Source organism: Lagopus muta, chromosome 1 (genome assembly GCF_023343835.1).
Source record: "Lagopus muta isolate bLagMut1 chromosome 1, bLagMut1 primary, whole genome shotgun sequence".
Taxonomy (NCBI): Eukaryota; Metazoa; Chordata; class Aves; order Galliformes; family Phasianidae; genus Lagopus; species Lagopus muta.
In genome coordinates, this window is record NC_064433.1 from 30,438,394 (window position 1) to 30,461,011 (window position 22,618).

General features: G+C 40.6%; 1 protein-coding gene across 5 annotated transcripts in view; it reads right to left on the reverse strand.

Annotated features, from left to right (window-relative positions):
* The window catches only part of SCAF11 (SR-related CTD associated factor 11), a 41,861-nt gene extending 21,102 nt beyond the window's left edge, over positions 1-20,759 (reverse strand). The window contains exons 1-5 of one of the 5 annotated variants that reach the window (XM_048947617.1): positions 20,631-20,759; positions 15,013-15,197; positions 10,449-10,525; positions 9,456-9,610; positions 744-821 (exon numbers count right to left, since the gene is read on the reverse strand). In XM_048947617.1, the coding sequence (XP_048803574.1) occupies positions 744-821; positions 9,456-9,610; positions 10,449-10,509 (294 nt within the window). In that variant the 5' untranslated portion in view covers positions 10,510-10,525; positions 15,013-15,197; positions 20,631-20,759. Of the gene's footprint in view, positions 1-743; positions 822-9,455; positions 9,611-10,448; positions 10,526-15,012; positions 15,198-20,133; positions 20,540-20,630 lie in introns of those variants that run through there. The other 4 variants (XM_048947655.1, XM_048947627.1, XM_048947634.1 and 1 more) reach the window with 4 other exon arrangements.
* Between the last annotated feature and the right edge of the window lie 1,859 nt (positions 20,760-22,618).

A 22,618-nucleotide genomic window follows, 5' to 3' on the forward strand; every position in this document is an offset into this window, starting at 1 on the left:
TGCTGTGGTTGTTCAGAAATAAAACAACAGAACGTGCTACATATGGCTTCTGCTGAGAAGGAAGCAGCCGCAGCTGTCGCCTTGTTGCTCTGCAGTTGAGTACCTGGGGCTCTAGAATCACAAGAAATGGCCAGGAGGAGCCTGTTTCCAAAGCATGACCAAAAGCAAAGCCAGCAGCTTCACAGTATTACCACAGAACCCCAAACTGTGCATAAAAATGTCAGCATCCTTCTATACACATTTCCAAAATAGTCTATTTTCAGAAGAACTGGAAGATGAAAAGATTCAGAAATTTAGGCTCAGCAAGGCTTAGCATTAACTGATTCCTCCTTCATTCGTTAGTTTTTGTTCCTGAATTGGAGACCATGAACATGTAAGATTTCTCTTAGCTAAAAAGAATATACAAGATCACATGCTTATTAATACAGCACTTGTTTACATAGCCTAGTTTAAAAAAGTACTTGGAGACCAATTACTGTGGTTCTATTCCTGAACGTATCAGGAATGTTCAAAAACAGTACGCAGCACCAATAACAACATTATGATTATTATTACTGTAAACATTTTGTTTGAAAAAATTATTAGAGCGATTCCTAGCTTCAAGTGCCTAATATAAACATTACAGCTGTAATTATTTCATTAGGGAGTCTTATTTAACACAGACATCAGAATAAAAGGCTGCAGCATAACTCACACACTAATACAACTGAAGCTATGTAAGAAAAAGCAGGCCCAAAACGTACCTTCCTCTGATCTTCTAATGCACCAAGCTGACATACTGCTCGAAATGGTCTGCGATCAATAGGACACGAAGCCTGTGTCTGAAAAATTATTTTTCCCATTAGAAATCTACAGTAAGCTATGAAAAATCTCAGGGTTTGGTATTTTTATTCAATAATATAGTAACTAACAGAACAACAGGAAGTTAAATCCCTGGTAGGTAATGCTGGTTTTATACCAGTGCACAAACGTCCTCATTCCCTAATGCTGAGCACAGAATACTAACAAACACTAGGAATAAAACAGTACATAACTACAGGACATAGGTGGAGGCAGATGTCATACAGAGCAGTTTCACTTCTCAATTTCAGTCCTCTAACAAGTGTGGAGCTCACTGGCACATCTCCTGATGTCTGAGCTATTCAGCTTCTAAATCCACCACTATCTTTTTAACAGAAATCAAACAAGTCATTCCCTGCCAGTCAGTACTGCTTTGATCTCTGTTCAAACTTCCCAACCTTTCCGCCACCAGCGCGTTGTTTTCACAGTTCTCTGCTGCCTCTTTAGGACTTTTCATATTTAACCTTTGCTGTCTACTACATTGTGGCGCTTCCAATACTGGCCCAGAAGCAACAAAACATTAGAAAGTTTCCATATACAGTCAAGAATTACAATGCACTGCTGGTTTATTGCACATTGCCAGCAAGTGTTCAAGATGTAATTATCTTCTTGTGCTTATCTGTTCCTCCCTCGAGTTCAATGACCAACAGTGCAAACAGACACTCTATTATTTAGTAGCACTGGCAGCAATGTAACTAAAGAAAAAAAAACACCACCAAAACAACACCAAAACTCCAAACAGCCCACCATCCAAAAATTCACACCAACGGAGGTGAAAGAGCAGAAAAAAAAGCAACAAGCTAAGACCAGAGTCAATCCCCTTCCACAACCTTTCCTGTAATATCTGTCCAGTTTTCTGATAAAAAGCACACAGGATAACACCTTTGCTCCACTTAGGCATTTTTGTGATTGCACTACTTCTCCCCTTTTTGCAGTCTACGAAGAGAACTGACTCCCATGTTTAAAACAACTCAAGTTTTACAAAACACTTTGCAAAAGAATGAAACAGAAGGGTACTTCATCCTACAGTTACACTCAGAACAATAAAATATTAATAGCAATAGAAAATTCAACTGAAACTTGGCTCCGCTGGGTGACAGAATCCACTTGCAGAGAAATCCATATGGAACAAGCTAGTAGCTTTTGCTGCTACAGAATCATTTATTCATTTAATTCCATATACATGTCTGTCAGTCACCCCCTCCCTTCACTTTAGGAGCCATTAGCAGAGCAGTTCTGAAGTCTTTTAAAAAAAAAAAACAAACCACAAAAACCAAACAAATGCAAACACAAAACTCAACATAAAGCCTTCAGCTCTAATTAACTCACTATACAAGAACCAATATACAAAGTGTATTTTTTCCACTCTTAAGAGAACTTTAACCCTACTTTTTATTTATGCAAGTAAGATGTAGTATTACAACTGCACGAGCAATTATGAGAAACTTGCATGTGAACTCTGCCCTGAAGTTCAGTGATGAATTTCTAGTCTTTTCATCAGGACTTTTCATTTTCCAGCTGATTCTCTTCCTTTCTCAATTTCAGACTCCTCAACTTCCTTGTGATTCATGTAACTCAGTCCCCAAATCTTGAGCGTTTGAACAGCTTCCAATTTCAATTGAAGTAGACAGAAAAGTTAAACTGAATTAGGAAAAAAACAGCTAAAAAAACCCCCACCAGATATGATACTTGCATGAACAAGTTTTTGAACAGGATAAGGAAGTCCTTACCTCCTCCTTATGAAGCTCCAGAATTTTATTCCAACTAAAAGCTGTTTCCCCTGTTGTGGGATTTTTTTATTGTTCCTGCTGTGCTAAAATTAGCATACTGGGCAATTAAGCAAGATCCCTAAGGGCTCAGATTACAAGTTTTTGTCCTGCAGTGAACATACAGCTGCCCTGCAGTAATGTGGTGCTCAGCTGGCATATCTGGCAGTATGAACCTGCTGCAGACTTCTCAGTAGGTATTTCCATTCATACACGTATCTATGACTGCCACAGACAGGAGGAGGCACAGTTTTCCTAGTAATTCTTGGTCCTATTTCTGGATTTTGGTTAACTGGAAGTTCAGTTTTCATAAGACAATCTGTTGCAACATTGGATTTACACATGAACATTAAGTTATGCTCACAAGTTTACATCATGGTAAGTTCTGTTCATTCACAGCAATGACATATCGTAGAATGCTAAGTGTTACTAGCAGCAGTTCAAGTGACAAGCATTTTTACTCCACTAGGAAAGAGTTCACTTTTACATGACCAGTTTTTCCTGGAGAAATGCTTAACAGTTACATATGGTTATAAGAAGCAGAAAGAGAGGAAAACAATCTGGAAGAATCAGAAGCTACAGTAAGGCTCAGATATGTTCAGAAAGACTAGATGTTTTTTCTACTCCTACCCACTCGCTTTTCATAGCTCTAGCAATATCTGACAGTTTGCAAAACATCTCAAGAGAATTCTCAAGTGAAATTCCAGAAAGACAGGACAGTCAAGTGCACCGCTGCCCTGTGCTCCCCAGCTGGGTACAATTGCCTGCAGTCATGAAGAAATCCAGGTTTCTTTGTCTATACTACACTTTTCTATAAACGCATCAGTGGAATTGGAAGCAACAAAAAAAATTGTCCTTTTTCCCAATAGCGAGGCCAAATTTATGCTACAGGACAAAGTTGGGGGGTAAGAAAAGATGGCTACACCTTTACAATAAGAAAGTAGGAAGAATGGTTTCCTTCTACTCATCCCTATTGTTATTTCTTTCATCTTTCTATCATTATTTATATTGAAAAGATGGCTCAGTAAACAAAGTTGAAAAGACATCCTTTTATTCAAGGCAAGTCAGCCCATCCTCTCTGCTGAGTTTCTATCCATAAAACATTATGAACAACGATGAATGTACACCATCCTTTTGGGGGGAAAAATACTTGAGAAAAATAGCCATTGATACAGAACAAGTCCACACAGTAGCTGTCACTTTTATTGTGCAGAACAGGGTGTGTGTATCACAACCTTAGAAGAATTACAATTCCATACAATATCCTAATTTAACATAGATATGTAAAACTTGGAACAAAAAAGAACACAAGTATTTAATATAATCACACAGCCAATACTTACAAGTTCTATTCCCAATACTACTTAGAGAAGGTAACTCAGCACGCTGTTCAAAATCCCTGTTTTACTCTCTACATGAAACTACCTTGCAGCTTCAACGTTTGAACTGGTAACTCTGCAGCAACCCCTTCTCTCACCTAGCCTGCAATATCTGAACAGTTATCTTCACACAGCACAACAGTATCAACAGTAAGTGTTCATGGACCCTGGAAAGCACCTGCACATCTGCTCCTGTTCTTAAGTTCCCTGAAAATACATTCAATAGTATTTTAATTGCTTCTGATGATCCTCTAGCAAAATCCTGCTTTAGCTCTACAGGTATAACTTGGTATTCAGTGTTCTTTAAACTGCTACCACAAAACAGCAACCTCTAATCTGAAAGAGAAAGCATCCCTTATTTTTAACAGCATCACTTCAAGCAGCATTTGAACAACGTGATGAAGACAAAGGCTGCAGCAGTTACAGGTCTTGGGAATTTTTAGAAAGCTACTCAAACAAGTTCAAATTAACCCAAACAGTTCCAGAAACATTCCTCAATAACTCTGCTTCCATCTCCAGTGATACAAGACACCACAACGTGACATGCAGTGAGACATCTCTTTACATCTGGATGAAAAGATGACATCAGGAAATACACTTGCATTTTCTAGAAACAAGTCAGAACCCAGGATGACTTTTTTCAGTTTACCTAAAACAATAATAAAAACTCCAAGCAACAAACCTACACACACACACACACACACACACACACACACACACACACACACACACACAAGCTTCCAAAACTTCTGTAGCCATGCTTTAGAAAAAGTACTGTAACTTTTGAAGCTTTTTTCTTTTTTTCCAAAAATATCACTGCTGTAAATGAAGATACAGAGCACATAAGAACAGAGATTCCAGTCTCAATATCTAATCAACACACTAATTAGTTACTATGTAAATAGCTGTTTTTTCTCTACTAAAGGCATTCCAGCTGGGAGCTTTTACTTCTTATCCAAAGTAATCATTTGTTGCTCTTATATGCCATGTTAGACTGACAAGTATTAATGGAATAGTGGCTGTCTTCGGGAAAGGATAAAATCACTTATGACCTGTAAGGATTTGTAAAATTATGATGAAGAACTACTATGTCACTGTACTTTCTTTGATACTGTCTCACAGGGAGAACTTCAACCCATGCTCAGAAACATTCATGCAGTTTTATGCTGTACCTCCCTAACAGATTTGTAAGCTGTGGCATGAACGTACTTCACTCGATAAATCTGCCAAGAAAAAGATGTATCAGAGAACATGTAATTTGAAAAGAATGTGTAGTTGGGGAAAAAAAAAGCCTAGGTTTTCCACAATGACTTTAAAGAAGTTTTTCCTCAGATCCACAGCCTATGCATTCATGACCTCAAACAAGAAGCTTTTTTCATATTTAAGTTTTCAGGCTCACGGCTTCTTTGAACACACTGCATATTCAGTTCATGCATATAACCCTAGTACTGCTCACACTGCTTTGCACTACAGCAGATCACTGTGGAACATGATGCCACATTAGCTGCTTTCTTAAATGTGCCCCAAAGCTTTGGAGAACTTACAGCTAAATGCACTCCATTTCCAAACTCTCCAAATAAGAAAAAAAACAAATGAGAGAAGCCAGGAACAAAGATTAGGAGAGATATGTTTACTAGGGAAGGGCCACTAAAAAAAATAAAAAAATAAAAGGTCAACATATCTCTTGCACAGTAATGTTGATAAAACAGAAAATGTTAAATCTTTTTTCAACACTCTTCCTCTCATGACTGCTCATAAGAAAAAAATACTAGAAGAACAATTATTCAGCATATTTACTAGCAGTCTGAAGAACAGAAGGAAGTTAAAACATCTACAGAAAAGAAGAGTAAATGTTTTATGTCCCCTAACTTAAAACTGTCACCTTTGGCTAGAATACAAAACAGCTAAGAGTTCTCCTCGAATGCATGCAGGCAGGAAGGATAACCTTGCTGCTACAGAAGCTGTCTTAGTGGAGGTGATTTTGCAGATACTCTTGCTATCTGATAGACATAAATACCTAGTCAACCTCCTTTAAGCTTTATTTAAATGCATTCAGACCTCTCCTGGAAACCAGAATACGTGCTTACCCATCTATAATTTTGACCTGCTTTTACTTGTATGAGACAGGGAACATGCACACAATTACTTCTGTTGATGTAACACAACCATACTGATGGTATTTGAAGACTCTAGAGGAGCTTTTATGTAGGCAGAACAATATTATCGTGCATGCATTCCTTACACTGAAGGTAACCCTTACACTTTCCTTCAGCACTCTCACTGAATGCCGAGTCTAACAGCCTTAGCTTCAGATCGAGGCATTTAAGTTCTCTGTACTCTGTAAGACTGTCTAACAGCCATACTGAAAGACAAAAGCCTCAAGCTTCAAAGTCTACATTAGTAAATTATGGTGCTAGCTTACAGAGGTGAGTGACAGCAAGCAGAGGATGAATGACACTTATGCTTGTCTCTGCACGCTTACTGACAACACTCCCTGCCACTTCACCAGTCCAGGAGCAATTAAGAGGAGAGCACCAGTTAGCACGGTCAGAAGCACAAAAGATGACTTTAATAGAATAGAGGAGTTTAACTAACCAAACCGCAGTGCTACAAAATATTCAGGTTTAATCACTGGGAGTTAATGTATCCAGTGTTCTGTGGCAAATACCTATTTTAGTCCATGGAATCAATCAGCAGTTATTCACTTAGAAGGAACAAAAAAACCCCCAAACATCTTCTTAAAAAGTACCATCTTCAGAGCAGTATGGCTGCTGACTGCAGTAAGAAAACCTGCTGGCACAGCGCATGTCTCTGTAGTTGTAATACTGGAAATCTTCCACAATTAGACAAGCAAAATTGCAAATACCCTTACCACCTGCCTAGCTGCCCCATTTTCAGCTAGGATCTACACAGGCACACATAAAAGCCATAAATTAATCAGAAAAAAACCAATGATCATGTACAATTTGATTATGTACAGTTACATTTCAAACCAGATACAACACAGGATAGGAAAATGTCCAACTTGAACACAGATTGCTAGCAAGGTGACTGAGCATACAGTTGTAGTTACATAACAGCACCACGAGAATGTAAACATCAAGCAAAACCTTTGAGAGCTTTAGGCTTTTTATTTTTAACTGTTCTCCAGTGCTCACAGAAAAAGTAAAACTCTCATGAAACCTATTTATATTCAAGAAAGAATATCCACTCCTTAAACAGCACCTGGTAACATATTTTTAAATGAGCAGGTAGTTTTGATATCTTAATTATTCCAAAGGACTTAAAAATGACTGTTTTGTTAATTCTTTAGTTCTTGATTGATCATTAACAAAAACTAGCAGAGAAAGCAAGCCTTATGTAACAAGTTTCTCAAAAAGAAGAGAACTATTTATTTATGTACTATTTATTAACACACAGCACCAGCACACTTCAAGTGGACACGTGCTTGTAATTTTTGCTGTCAGTCCAAGCTATAAAACCTCACCTCCTCAGAGGCAAAGCCTCTTCACGTTTATCAGAGAGCTTTCGAAGCACTTAAAAACTGAATTATCACTTTAGGCAATGCAGTTTCATGCACTGAAAAGGTCCAGAACCAGAGGAAGGCTGGGTGGTTTTACCCATTAGATATCACATGTGGAAAGAAGCAGCATAAGCCCTCTACAGCATTAAAAACAATCCCCATATTTCTGCAGCAACAGATCCAGTTCACGTGTAAACTCTAAAGAGCAGAAGTTACTTTTATTCTACTTCTATAGCATTTCATGCCAAAATAAATTTGACATGACAACAAATTTAAGAGATGGCAAGTGAACGATACAGAACAAAAAGTTGTTTTCCTCATTGTCTATCAGATGCTTTTCAGCTCACCGTGAACACACTGGAATGCAGCAGCAAGCCTTCAGCCTACTGTAATGCTTTCTCTGTAATGTCAGTGCTGACTGCCATAACAACTACCAGCTAAGGAAATCAGGATAAAATTGTGTATGAGAATTTCCTGTTCGCTGCTAAACAAAAGCATTACAATTAATCACTTGCAGAACAGAAAATCTGGCAATAGGAGACTTAAAGTTTGTCACCTGTTCTGTGATTACAAGCCAGATTTCATCCAATAATTTTTGATAGTCTGAAGACCACATAAAATCTTAAGAAATGATCTGTGATACTGTCTACCTTTGATAATAAAAGAGCACAAAAATTAAAGTTAGAAACGAGTTAAAGAGAACATATACATATTACACATATAGGTACACACACAACAACCTTTCTAAAGGATAAACTAAAAAAACCATTTACTGCAGAAGAAATCTATTGCAAAGAAAGTGTCTTCTGTAACAACCTATTCAAAAGCACAAAAGAAAGACAAAGTAGCAACCCAAAGACTTAATGCATTGTTTACAAGGCACATAGGATGAAAAAGGATTAAACAGAAAGGAGGAACAAGGGGACAGAATCACAGAACCGCCAGGGTTGGAAGGGACCTCAAGGATCATCAAGCTCCAACCCCCCTGATACATGAACGGCCACCAATCTCCCCATTTAATACTAGACCAGGCTGCCCAGGGCCCCATCCATCCTTGAACACCTCCAGGGACGGGGCATCCACAACCTCCCTGGGCAGCCTGTTCCAGCACCTCACCACTCTCTCTGTAAAGAACTTCCCTTGACATCCAACCTAAATCTTCCCTCTCTCAACTTAAAACCATTTCCCCTTGTCCTGCAGTTATCTACCCTTTCAAAGAGTTGATTCCCCTCCTGTCTGTAGGCTCCCTTTAGGTACTGAAATGCTGCAATGAGGTCACCCCACAGCCTTCTTTTCTCCAGGCTGTCCTCCAGAACAAGCCCAACTCCCTCAGTCTATCTTCAGAGGGGAGGTGCTCCATCCTCTGATCATCTTTGATTAAACAGAAGGATGAACAAGAATTTGTTCAAACAAGCAACTTAAAGGTTCCAGCCCTATCTACAGAGGTACAGGTCATCTAGTTACTAAATAATATATTTTAAAAAATTCTGAATATCGCTCAAGCCTTTCAGGAGTATTCTAGAAAAGTCATGATGTTATCAGACTTGTATTGTAAACTAACAGGAAAACCAACTGGCTTCAGCCCTAAGAGCTCATAGCGTGCGAAGCAGCACATAAGTAAATAAGATTAAGCTTGACTGACGCTGCAATATTATGACATGTACATAATACTATCTGATTTTTCAGACAGCCATCGTTGCTTTTTTACTGTTCCTTAAACTCCCTAAACCATTAATAAGGCATGATACCTAGTAAAAGCCTACCACAAAGTACTACATCACATTAAGCAGAAAGTTTCCCACTGATCTATTTACAAGCTGGTCATTCAAACACTTCTGTATGAAGTTAGACAGTGTAGCTCTTAAAAAAAAAAATAAATCTATAACTGTTGGACACAGTACAGCTTAATAACAGAAAAACAACACACAGTTTGCTTTTCAGTCTTACCTCAGCCCATTTAAGAATACAAGTCATGCAGAAAGCATGACTACAGTTCTCAGGAAAACCAATCTCCTGTTCCAGAAGGCAGTTCAGACAGATGGGGCACGTGTCACCGTCATGTAATAAAGTAGAACAGGAACAGCTTTCTTCTGTTTCTTCACCTGGTATTATTAACATTCACACTTAGAATTTTTGTCTGTTTTTGAAACAAAGTCCTTGTAGATTTCAGTAATAAGGTAATAAAATACAACCATATTTTATTAGAGAGAAGAAAACTAATCAGATTTTCAAGTCTACTGCAGTCAATGTGCTGACAAGAGGAAAAGTTACAAGCATATATTCCAGGTGAAAAATATCATACAACATTTCTTAGAATGCTGTGCCATGATTTGCCATTAAAACAAAGGAAAGTTAGCCCTAGGACTACTACAATTAGGAAAGCATCACAAAGTATTTCCCACTGATTATGAAGTCATTTACTTACTGCTCTTCTGAAAGCTCCTCATATAATTCACTGTATTCACAAAATACATTACTCCAGCATATCATCTATTCATCTCTGCATATACATTCTTTCCCTTCAGTTTTCTACTTTAAGAACTACTTTAATCCAAACATCCTCAGATATTTAATATCTAATAACGTACATTTAACAAAAATGGAAGCATTTTTTATTTATATTGGAAATAGTTTTATAATACCAACTGTGACAAGAACCATTCTTCAATGGTTTTCACTCTAAGTTAATTATTTTTTTAATAACAATTGCCATTCCTATTTTTGCCCTGCTATTAGAAATCAACAAGTGAAATCCAGAATTCACAGGAAAGGACAAGTGCACTTCAAAGGCTGAAGAAAAATATTATGTTGAAGCAGTGGTTACGTTTACACAACTTTCAGAACAAGCAGCATACCAATTCAGGAACAAATTCAAAATCTAACCTTTCACAGCTTGAACTTGAATAATACAGCTCGGATGCTTTTATACACAGACTTTACCTTCCATGCCTTCGTGCTTTTGACCTTCTGTATCTTGAATGCACTGCTTTTTGTTCCTCATCTTCTTACAAAGTAGTCTGGAAAACAGAAACAGTTTACACAGTTCATTTATGCTGCAACTTGAAGATAAAAATGCCCACTATGGAAATAATGAGCGCTCTCAATTTCATTACACTTTGTAGAGTAGAAACACACAACATTAAGAGTCAGATACACATCATTTACACTGTTTGCCTTTTATGAGTATCATTAATGCTGTCTAGCAACTGATTCTTCCAACTTTAAAACTGTTTTTTGTGCAACAAATGCAAAATTTTTGCACATTTTAAGACTGCCAACGCTGCTTTAACTTTTGAAAGTTAAACACATTACCAAGATTCTACGCAAATCACTCCGTTTAACATTGCAGTAAATAACCTACTTAAATTGTCCTTCATAAATGGTCGAAGCAACCAAATTAAGTGCTGAAGAACAAGAAGAATTGGTTGCTTTTCACCCCTAGCATCACAGCAGTTGTTGCAAGGGAGCAAAATGAAAGCAGCTTGTATTTGCTTCCTTCTTGCTTTTGTTTGCATTTGGAACTATTAACATCCAGGAAAGAAGGGAGAGCTGTAATATCAAATAAGAGACCATTTCACCTGTGTTTGTCAGTGAAGCAACAGGAAAAGCAAGGACCATCCTTTTAAGAGGTATCCAAAGGAGTTGTATGGAAGAAGAGCATGGACAGAAGATCCTTCAGATCCATTTCAAAGAGGTTGAAAAAACTTGATATACTGCTCAATTAAGTAGCAAGTGTGTGTTCTTTGGATGACTTCTCTACAACATGCAGAATGAAATACGCTTGGAAAAACATTTACACTGAGGTCTGAATCTCTTGCATTTCAAACCCTGTGGTCACACTGGACATTCTATAAGCACCTGAAGTTCCCATCCAACAGCTCTACAGGACCAGCAACTTTGTTCTGAACTTTATAAAGCTTTTTATATTTATTATTTAAAAGGACAAATTAAAGCTTCACAAATGACTGAATGACAATGAACAAGATTTACTATATAAGCACTCAGACCTGAGGCAAACTTACTGGTATCTCAAGCCCTGCCCTTTAACAGCTTTACCAGAAAAAGCAGGAAGAGCTGAGAGCATCACCATCACATTTGTCAGCTAAATCTCTGTTGCATAAAAGCTACACTGGTTTTTTGCTTTGCTACCTGGATATCTGGTAGTGGGAGAGGCAGAATTTGCCTCCTAAAACTTTTCTTCTGATCGAATCTTTATTGTTTGATCTTTGCAATAGCAAGTGTTTTAATGATCCCTCTTAAAAAAAACAAAAAAACAATTGAGAAATGAGATGATTACAGATAGCCATTATATCACACATTCCCTGCTTTTGTAGGCAGTCCAAGAAATCAGGGCTCTAATCTATGTGTCCCAAACATAGTTCACTAAAGAAATGGTCAGAACTGTGAAACTAATTAGAAATCTGCAGTTTGAATCCTAATACCTAATACCATCAATGCTCCCACTACAAACTACTTCTGAAATTCTCCCCCAAAGGATCACGTTATTCAAGTTGGTGGGGAGAAGGAAGGAAGAATAAAACAAAAAAAATCTAAGGAAACGAACAGTGGTGCATTTATAGTGATATAACAACTGACACATGAAGTCATCATACTTTTGTTTCTTTTCAGGACTTTCTCTACACCCAGTAAACAAATTGCAATAACTAGATATAGACATCCTCCAGTAATGGTCTATGGACCCGTCTAGACAAAAGTAACGCTTGTTTATTTTAGAAGGAGGACAGAAATCAACATGGCCCAACAAAATCTCCAGTAAGCAAGCACAAAATGATGCCCAACACGAGTGTATTCTTGCTGCCTTAGGGGACAAAACTCAGGAAACATTTGTATATGATCTCTCAATTTAGACACATGATGCATTTGAACTTAGAGGAGTGATCTGTTTTGACTGCTCTGTTTACATAAAACATTGTATGTTAAAGAGAATGTCTACTACCTCCATTTTCATTTAATAACTCAAAACAGTTCCAAAGCTGAAACAATAATCAGACACTCGTGCAATGTATGGGAACACACTTGGTTTAGAAGATGACAGTAACATCCTCTACTTTCATCTTTTTTTGGGTACTATGAAGCAGGGCTCTGTCCAGCCCTATGCATTTTGATGGTCTTTAAGAAACCTTGGAAGGTTTAAGACTCTTCCCTCAGCAAGCATATTTTTAATGGAAAAAGCATCCTGATAATTAGACATGTGCAAAAACAAAGTTCAGTAAGTCATGATAGGACACAGAGCATCCTCTAGATATCTCCATATGGACCCACCATGATCTGCGGACCACTGGAAGGCTGACATCCAACTGCTGATGAACATCTTAAGAACTTTCGCCCTGAACCATCCTAGAGATGGGCTGAGGAAATGGCATTTCCAGTGGCAGCTGAACATTTGAAAAGCTTTTCACCTATCACTTAACACTACGTATCCTGTAAGAAGAAACTATTGGGTGTTCCCAAGCATACATCAAGAACCTCCAGTTCTCTTTTATTTGGAAAAACTTGCAAGTTGTCTATAGTACCTGGAAGGTTGATGCGTTTCAAGTGACACCACAGTAATGTTGTTTGCCCTTCAATAAATGAGGACTGAACTGGGAATCCGGAAGCACTTATCCTGGATTTATTCCTTTTTGCAGAACTTCTTAAAAACAGAACCAACAGGCACTCTCAAAGGAGACCTTATAAAGAGGATCTTTACTTATGGTCTGTTTGACTTGCACCTTGCTTTCATTCACAAGAGGAATGTCACAGAACCAACAAACACAAAGAGAAAGCAAGAAACCAACTCTAACGAAGAAACAGCCCTTCTCTATAGGTGGTTTAAGCCTATTTATGTAGACTCAGAGTCTAAAGAATCAGAGCTATTCAGGCAAGGAGACACTGATGATTTAAAAAGTCCATCCAAACCCTCTAAGGATACAATTATCCAAGACAATTAATCTAAAAGCTGGCAGCCACCAAAAGAAGCAGCTCTGTTTCTCACCAACAGTGATAGTGAGCAGGCTCAGCTAACTAAGAGCCAAACGTGCCAAAGAAACAGCAAAGAACAGAATGGATGAGTGAAAAGATAAAACAGGACCTTCTCTTCTGATGGCAGCAAGGTGCTGGAATAGCTAAGACTTGTCCAACTTTCTCCCTAGAAGGATACACCCATATGGCCAACTCAGTCAGGAACTGCAACGGGCTCCCCAGGGCACCGATCATGGCACCAAGCCTGCTGGAGCTCAAGAGGTGCTGCTCAACAGAATCACAAGCATTAACATAGCTACTGGGACAATCCACACAAACACTGGCATTTCTGCAAGGTAGGAAAGGTATCATGTTCGACCAAAATCCCTAAAACCCATTCTCTTTCAAATATCCATCAAAAACACACTGAAGAAAGTTACCCTATACACCAGTACAGACTGTGCTATCACACAGCTGAGCCTCACTTTATGAGGAAGCTCATGAAGTTAAAAAAGTGCCAACTCTGCACCACTGGTACATTCAGGCTGACCACTGACTACCAAGATGGCCAGTGCTTAGCTAAACCTAGTTCACAGTCTAAGAACTAAATGAAGCTAGTCCTGTTAGCCAGCAAGGAAAAAAAATAATTTTGGAAGTTGTAACAGCACAGTCTCATTTCATTCGATGTATATATTCACAGCTAATACCTAACTTGTAATTCAGAGCTACGTTATATCCCTTCTGGTTCTTCAGCCAAACTTCTCAGGTTTGTAAGAAAAACCCCTTTCTGCTCTGACAGGCAACAAACCATGCTGTAGCCAAGTCTCTGGCAGCTCCTGAGGATGCAGAAGTATTGAGGACAAAAGTCACAGATCTTCCCTAGGCACTGGAATAATGCTGCTGCAATAAAACTGCCATTCATAACACTGCTTTCCAGAAGTGTTCTGAATCAAAGACAAATCTCTAATCTTCACAGAAATTTACAGCTTGGCCCACATCAGCTCTAAGACAGAACAAATGCTCCCTGGGTTTAATGCGTGTCATGGAGCCACAGTTAATTGCCCACATGCAGAAGCGGGCTCATTTAGAGTAACAAGGATGAACAGAAGGTTCTGAAGACTAATACAAGATGATGAAAACTATATTCACAGAAGTTAAGACTGTTCCATTTTGCTTTCCAAAACTATTATTTTCAATACTAGGCAATAAGCATTATACTTGTTCCATATGCTGCTGACAGAACACTCAAGCACAGTGATAGACATAACAGAAATAAACAAGCAGTAGAAAACAGGCCACGTAACACTCTCTTGAAGTGTACAAGTCAGCAATAAGGAGTTTCTGCTAAGTAACCTATGACTAAATTGTGTGAAATTGAGATTTACAAATAACAGGAACTAATTGCATTTAGATACTACTGTTATGGTGCACATAGCTCAAGCAACTACACCAAATCAGCGCAAACACTTAAGTCTGTCTCTTGCTGCTGGAGGTCCTTAGCCACACGTACACTTCTGCACCCAGCAGGGTTAGTATTACATACCACAGCCAGCAGAAATGGCTCAGTCGTTTCCAAGAGCAGTTAAAAAGTGCTTTTTTTCTACCCGCTTGGAAACATCAATATTTTCATGCTTTCCACCAGAGAGCAGATACGTGGCAGTAGGTCACTGAGGCCAAGTATATTCTTGCCACACAAGCAACTCTTCCAAACCCAGCCATGTCAAAAACCTGGAAAAAAAATAAAAAAAAATCTACATTTACTCAAACTTCGTTAGTCATTCTATTTACTTTTCCCCCATAAACTAGATCCGTGTTCAGCATACACTACTAACTTGAAGTTCCTGTCCCATTGCTACACTGCACACGCAACATTCCCACAAGATGAATGAGCATACTTCAGCCAGTGCTATGGCAACACAGCAGGACTTGCTGCAATCACTTCTCTGATGCTAAAGAAACCAGGAAGACATCTTTATGTTTCTTAATAACATCCTGAACACACCCAAGGAGCTGGACTTAAACTGCAGGCACGCAGGAGATGAACTAAAAAGACCTTGCAAAGACAGTGAAAACTGGAAAAGCTAAGGCCTTTCAGCTGTAGAAGGAAAAAGGATTGCAAAATTCATACAGACACTCACACATAAAGCTAATACAACACACTAGAATTATGAAACCCACCGACTCACGTAGCATTTTATGGATTTACTTCAATGGAAACATGCAAAAGACTGCACAGAACCATACCCATGCTCTTGTTAGAACTATACAGAACTGAGTCCCCCATTAAAAGTCTGCTGCTCTTTTATTTTAAAGATCAGATAAAGCATTTATGATACCATATGCTCTTTTAGTAGCTATGAAAAGCTGAGTTTCTGTAAGAAGTAATTTCAGCTTGCAAGTGTTCAGACACTGATTTAAAAGCAAATCAAAAAGACAAAGAAAGTAACATGGCCATTCAAACACACGTTTTGCCTCACAAAGCATGCTCTTAGAAAAATATTATGTGAAAGCTAAGATATCAAAAACACAGCCCTCAAGATCCTTTTCACTTTGAATAGCAGTATTTTATAAGCATAGGTCAAAGACCTCTTATAAATCTTGCACCAGAAATGCTTTGCTTTTGGGAATAGGTGTAAAAATAAAGAGCTTACAAAGGTTTTTATCATGACAATTGAAACGGCTTTGAGCACCACTGTATTTTGCAGAAAATCTCCTATGGTATTTGTAGAACAAGGCATTAGATGCCACTTGAGAAGTAGTAAGACAGATGGGGAGTAAGCAGTTGCAATTACTGTTCACTTGCTTTCACGGTTCTGACTCAGTGATCACTTTCAAGATAGTTAAAACAAGCTAAAAAACGCAGCTGAATAGAAGGAGTGTGAGAAGGTTTCCTTGATGCTGATAGCGACAGACAAAATGTAACAGGAACTATTTGCCATGCAAGTGGGAAAAGCCAGACCTGAGCATAAAAATCTACATTGAAGAATCACAATTATATTGATCTAGAGTGAAGGACATACTTTACCTTCTTTGCTAAGATATCTTAATTTGGCAACATCTTGAAATCCTAGGGAGTTCAGACCTAACAGACAGCTTTTCAATTGTTTCACGGGACTTGCAATTACTTTCTGTTACACCTACCTGTCCACAGGGGCCACCACCTTTTGTGTCACAAGTAGCAAACTAAGAACATTCAAGAAAAGCTAAAACTGCACAGAAGCGCTTATTCAGCAGCTGTATAGAAAGCAGAGTATTTCCTCCTCTCCTTCCTGGATCTTCACAATCACCCAAGTAATTTGTTCAAGCAGTCCAATTAACACTGCTCATCTGTTGTGAGAACACAAGCACCGAGTATCATTATGGCTCCATTTCATTTCAAGTTTTCCACTTCTCCTGTGGAACACCAAGGGTAGAAAGAAGCGTTCACTGCTGCAGCACTGTGTTGCTGATAAAGGTATGGATGGACTTATGTGAGAACTTGAAATCCACCAGCATCTGGATATATCTTTGTTGTTAGAGCTGCCAGTCAAACAAAAGCCAAGTAGGAACACAGGTGTTAACTCACTTGATGCCAGCAATAATTCCGAACACTAGGAGCATCAGCCAAGTTGACTAACTCACAACAGTACTTCTGAAGGAAAATCCACAGTTAAGTGGTACTTAAAGTCAGAGCAAGTGCATTTTAGTGGGAGCTCACCAATCCTTACATCGAGTGCACTAAGACAGCCATTACTGCTAGTGCCTCACAGAAGTGATCAGATACTGCAGTTTGCCACAGCACTTGGCTTCTGGAAACTGCTTCTAGAAGACCTCTTCAGCATTCTACTTGATACCACGGGAGTGAAGAAATATGAAATAATCTCAAATGTAAGAATGCCACCGGCCACGGAATGAAATTAAAACATTACCTGCACATGTTTGCTGTGATGGTAGACACTGCACACTGGTTGTTCCATATACCAAACTGTGACCTAATGCACAGACCATTAACCAAGTTATCCTCAAACCTCTTTAACCACAAATACACCAGAAGCAGACAAAAATTTGCTTTACAGAAGACCGACCAAATAATACCCAAAAAGTTAAAACTCAAACTGTGCGCACTCCTGGGGAAGAAGGGTAACACCAGTGTTTCATCAAGACAATTTGTGAGAAAGCATTGCTCCATAAAAAGAAAATGGATGAAAATATTCACGTCAGCACTACATACACAAATGTAACATGCAGATACTCACATACCTATGGCTGCATGCATAGTTGTTCATAGCTGCATCAAATATAAAATATATTCTAATTTTGCCTACTTCATAGATAATCAAACACAGTATTTTGATCATCCTTTGTCATATCAGTGAACAATTCTGCCAGCCTAAAAATGACAACTTCCACATTTGGTTAAGTTTAATTAGCTTCTCTTAAGAATTTCAGTTGGAGAAACAATCAGAAGTGTCATAAATATAAGCTGTAGGAAAGCAGTATGTTTCTAGAAGTAATGGGTTTTAAAAACAAACAAACAAAGAAATAAAACTCCAAAATAAAAACCTCCTCACAGGGAAGAACTGTTGGTTGGATCTGGTACGGGCTACTGAAACACAGATTGTGCATATTCAACCTTTGAGAGTCCCTCCAACAGTCACTAGGCCTCTGGCACACTGCCTAGCCTATGTGTAGAGATGGGATGGATAGCTGCAGAATAGCAGAGCAGCACCTTCAAGGAACACAAAGGCAAACAAGCGTTCACCTTCCAGCAGCTGCAACCCTCCAGTTTATTTCATGACCACAGCCAAGTTCCTACCCAAAGGAACCATGCGCGTTTGGTCCAATCCTCAGAGCCAGCAAGAGATGTTCACAGCTTGTAAGCTGTTTCTGTAGCCTCACCACTGGCTTGAAAATAATCACCATGCTCATATCCTCTCAGCACGAGCTCACGACTCTTCCAGGTAAGGCAGATACATACAGATGAAATAAAGTGTACCAACGCTGCTGAAAAGCCATGAACCAGCCCTTGTTCTGAAGTACTCTTTATGTAACATGCACATTAGAAACCTCTGAGATTTACAGCTACAGGAGAAACTTTAAGGCATATTATCTCCACGTTTGCAAGATAGGCAAATAAAGACAATAAGAACAGTTCTGATATGTATAAAAGCTATTTTCCTCTTCAGCAGTTTGGCAGATAAACCATTTTAGAATTCATTCATACAAAATGTTGCACTAAAGAATCAGTTCAGATGTCAGTAGGAATTAGAGTGCAACTTATTTACAGCAAAACTGAAGTGGAAGGACATTATATAGCAGACTTTAAATAGGTTTTACACATTTTACTATGTTCAGCATGATGGAAGACTGAGAGCATTCCACAAAGAATTCCTGTAACAGGTAAAAACACGTTTGTAACCAAAGCACTCCATATCACGAGCAGAACCATCTACAAGGCAAAGGCCAGAACTCACACACATGATGCTATTCAAACTTCAGTCAGGTGAGAGCAAAAGAATCTTTATCTCCTGGATGTTTCAGAAGGGACAGCTATATAACCACAGAACATAAACTTACATCTTCATATTGAGGCTAACTCAACAACCATCACATACTGTGCTTTGAGCACTGTACACTAAAGCACAAAAACCTCACTAAATTCCTAGAGAAGCATTCCCAATCTTGAATACGATCTGAGCCTGAGATAAAGTAGTGATTTCAGCTTTACTGTTTACAGAGAAGGTCTGAAAAACACTCTTTCTTGATCTCTCTCTCACCAAAGTAATTTTCTGTTTTTGTAAAGACAAATTTACTGTCCATTCTGCCTACTCACGAGTAACTTTAAAGCAAGTGAACCATGGAAAAAATCCTGTATATTTCTTATTTGATCCATTTACCACTCTAGAACTTACCACATTAGCTATTGAAGAAATGTGCAGAAGCCCAACATTGCGACTTCATGTAAAAGCCTAAAAAGCCCTTCCCCCTCCCACATTTCATCTCCTCTGAGGAAAACAAACAAAAACCTTAATATTCCTAAAATCTCTAAAAGAAGTCACTGGAATCACTTCCAACTCCTCTCCACAGGGCAGGAGCATTTTTGTGCATTTCTAAATACGGCTTCCCGGTTAAACAACAAAAATAAATGCTTAAATTTTGATTTAATCAATTAAATCGCAGCATTTTTAAGTCACTTTGCCATTTCATTCAAGGAAATCACTGCTTACGTTAAGAAGGAAAGAAACTATGGTGAACTGACTAGAGACTTTCCCATTGCTTTCCCGTGACAAGAAGCTTTGGATGCCCGCCGCTTCACTAAGCTAAACTACCGCTCCCTACGATCCAAAGGAGAGTTAAGCACTCACTACATTAACGATTCAGAAGTGTAACACGAGCCACGAAGCTAACAGGACTTCCCTTTAAGGTCACCCGAGCCCCAAATCCTTAAGAAGGGTTATTCAGTCAGCAGAGCCGTTCCGATCCGTTCAATGACTACGGCTTGAGCGACCATATCGGTTTGTGCACGTTTTCAGGAGGCGGTTCTTCCCGGCGGCAGAGCCCAGGCACTGCTCTTAACGAACCGCTCCGCCCTCCCGCCTTATCGCGTTCTCATTAACAACTCGCGGTCGACTCGCCGCGTGACACAAAAGCATCATGGGAGGGAAGGGAGCGGGATCGGCCTTACCCGAATTGTCCCGTTTCAAAGTTACCAAGGCGGAGACGGGCTGTCAGCGCGGAGCTCCGTGCAGCCCGCCGATGCCGCTCAGCGCTCACGAAGAGCCGCGAGCCGCACACCGCGTTCCCCAAACGGGTCCCGCCGCTCCGCACACAACCGGAGGAGCCGCGCCGATGTCGGTCACTCCACGCAACTTCCGCCAACGCGCGCTCCGGGCCCGCTGGCGGCACACTTCCCGCCGGACCGAGGAGCTTTGTTCGCCGCTACGCTCCACGTGAACCCGCCGGGGGCCGCTCCTCCTCCTGCCCCGCCAGCACTCCCCTCCGGCCGCTCCGAACAGGCAGCCCCGGGGCGCCCCTTTGTCCTCCCGAGGTCGCGCGTCCCGTCCCGAAGACCCCGAGAAGGTTCCGTCGGAGCCGTGCTCGGGTCCCGCCCCCCGGGCCGCGGAGGGAGCGGGCGGGCTCCGAGCGGCGGTGGAGCACCGGGATGAACCCGCCGCTGTTTACCTGGCACCGCGGCGTCCTCCGGGGCGGTCACCACCATGGAGCGGAGGCTCCGCTTCCCCCGCCCCGCGGAGGGCCGGCAGGGCCGGGGCTGGCTCAGCGGCCGCCGGGACACATGTCCGCGCGGCCGAGGGGCAGCGCCGGCGGGGGCCGCGCGGGGGCGCTGTTCTGCCGTCTTCCGCTTCGGGAGGAAGTGAGGAATGAACAGCGTGGCGGCGCGGCCGAGAGAGCATTATGGGAAAGGTCCTCCAGCGCCACTTGAAGGGGGGAGGGGCGGGGGACGGAGGAACACGTGACTCGCCGCCTGGTGGCGGGCGGGGGCGCCTCCTGCTGGCGGCGCGGGTTCGGGGAGCAGTGCAGTGCGGAGCAATGCAGTGTCGGAGTGCAGTGACGTCATCTGAGCGCGACGCGTGAGGGGCGGAACTGCTCCTCCTCCGTGCCGAACATATATATGTATCTATGTATATGTATGTATGTATATGTATGTATGTATTGGTATATGTATACGTGCATTTAATAACAGCGGATCTGGGCAGCTGTCTGATGTGGCAGACTGGGACGAAGTCCCCCTGGGGATAGCGGAGGTCTCCATGTGCTGAGTTACATGGCGACGGCTGTTGAGGTACACGAGAGCTGTGACAGGCCGGGTACAGGGGCTTTTGGCTGCCAGGCTGCCGGCTGTGTGGTGCTAGGCAGCCACCTGTCTCCGTGCCAGCGTGCTGGCGGCCCCTGGCGTACATACAGGGCTGCTGAGGGCATGCTGGACACGTGGCTCCTGCCCCATGCCTCCCTTGCTGAGAGCATGGCATCGTCAAGCAGAGGGATGTCCGAGCTGGTGTGGGTCAGTGCACGGTCCAGGGCACTGGTGTGTCCCGAATGACCAAAGTAAGGTCTGCACTAGTGTATGTCCATTGGCGACTTTAGTTGCCATGATTACTGACAGAATATTAATTAAGGATTATCTCAGGAGAGCTTGAGTTAAGTCACAGCAGCCTGCAGGGACAGTGTGTAAGAAGAATTACAGAATGAAAGGAAAAGACTTTTCATTAGCAGGCTGCAGAGAAATGTAATAAGAAGCAAGACTGTAGTGATAAGTAGGAAAGCACAGATGGAAGGAGAAAGATAAAATGTCTAAGGTAAATTTGACTTTAAGGGTTATTAAGGTTAATGAATGCTATCATTTAAATAAAGGAACAAGCTATTTTGAAGGATGGGATGAAAGAAATCCCCATTGCAGGTTAAGAAAGATGACTTTCAGTACTGCATTTTGAATAGACTGAAATCTTGGAAGACCCTCAGACCAGGCACTGAAGCAATTAAGAAAGGGGAATAGTAGGGGAAATCAACTATGTCTTTGATTAGTTGGTCACTGAGGTGAGGTTTGGTTGTAAGGAGGGCATACTATACAGAATTGCTGCATGTTTTTACTTATTGTTGAATTTTTTAATTAAAATTACTACTAAGTCACTTGGGATTCAGAGATGCGTTGGAAACTTTGGTATTCACTGTTTCTGTCCCAAGTCAAAAAGACCTTGCTGTCATCTGCTCATGGTGCACAGATCATATTGCACAGAGGAGTCAGGGAAACTGAAGAGGGGTATCTGTGTGAGAGAGGAATGCAAGAACAAACACTCATCATGTCTAAGGTGCTATCTGTCCTTTTTTTTGATCTTTTGATTGTGTATCTTACATGTGCAGAACACAGGCATCCCTATCCTTTCCAGCACTGACCTTCATACCTACTCGTACAACTTCAAAATATATTAGTTGAGCTGCTTTGGCCCTTTCTCATCCACCTTTGGAGGTACGTATTGCACATACACACACAATTTACAATTGACAGAAAAACCTGGGACTTTACTGCTGGCAGCCTTGACTTTTTATACATGTCCACAAAGTTCCAGCCCTCAGAGGTTTCCAGTCCTGCTGGGGCTGAAAGATAATGCTCTTTATTTGGATGTCTGCTTCCAGAACCAACTTGTCAAGGGTGA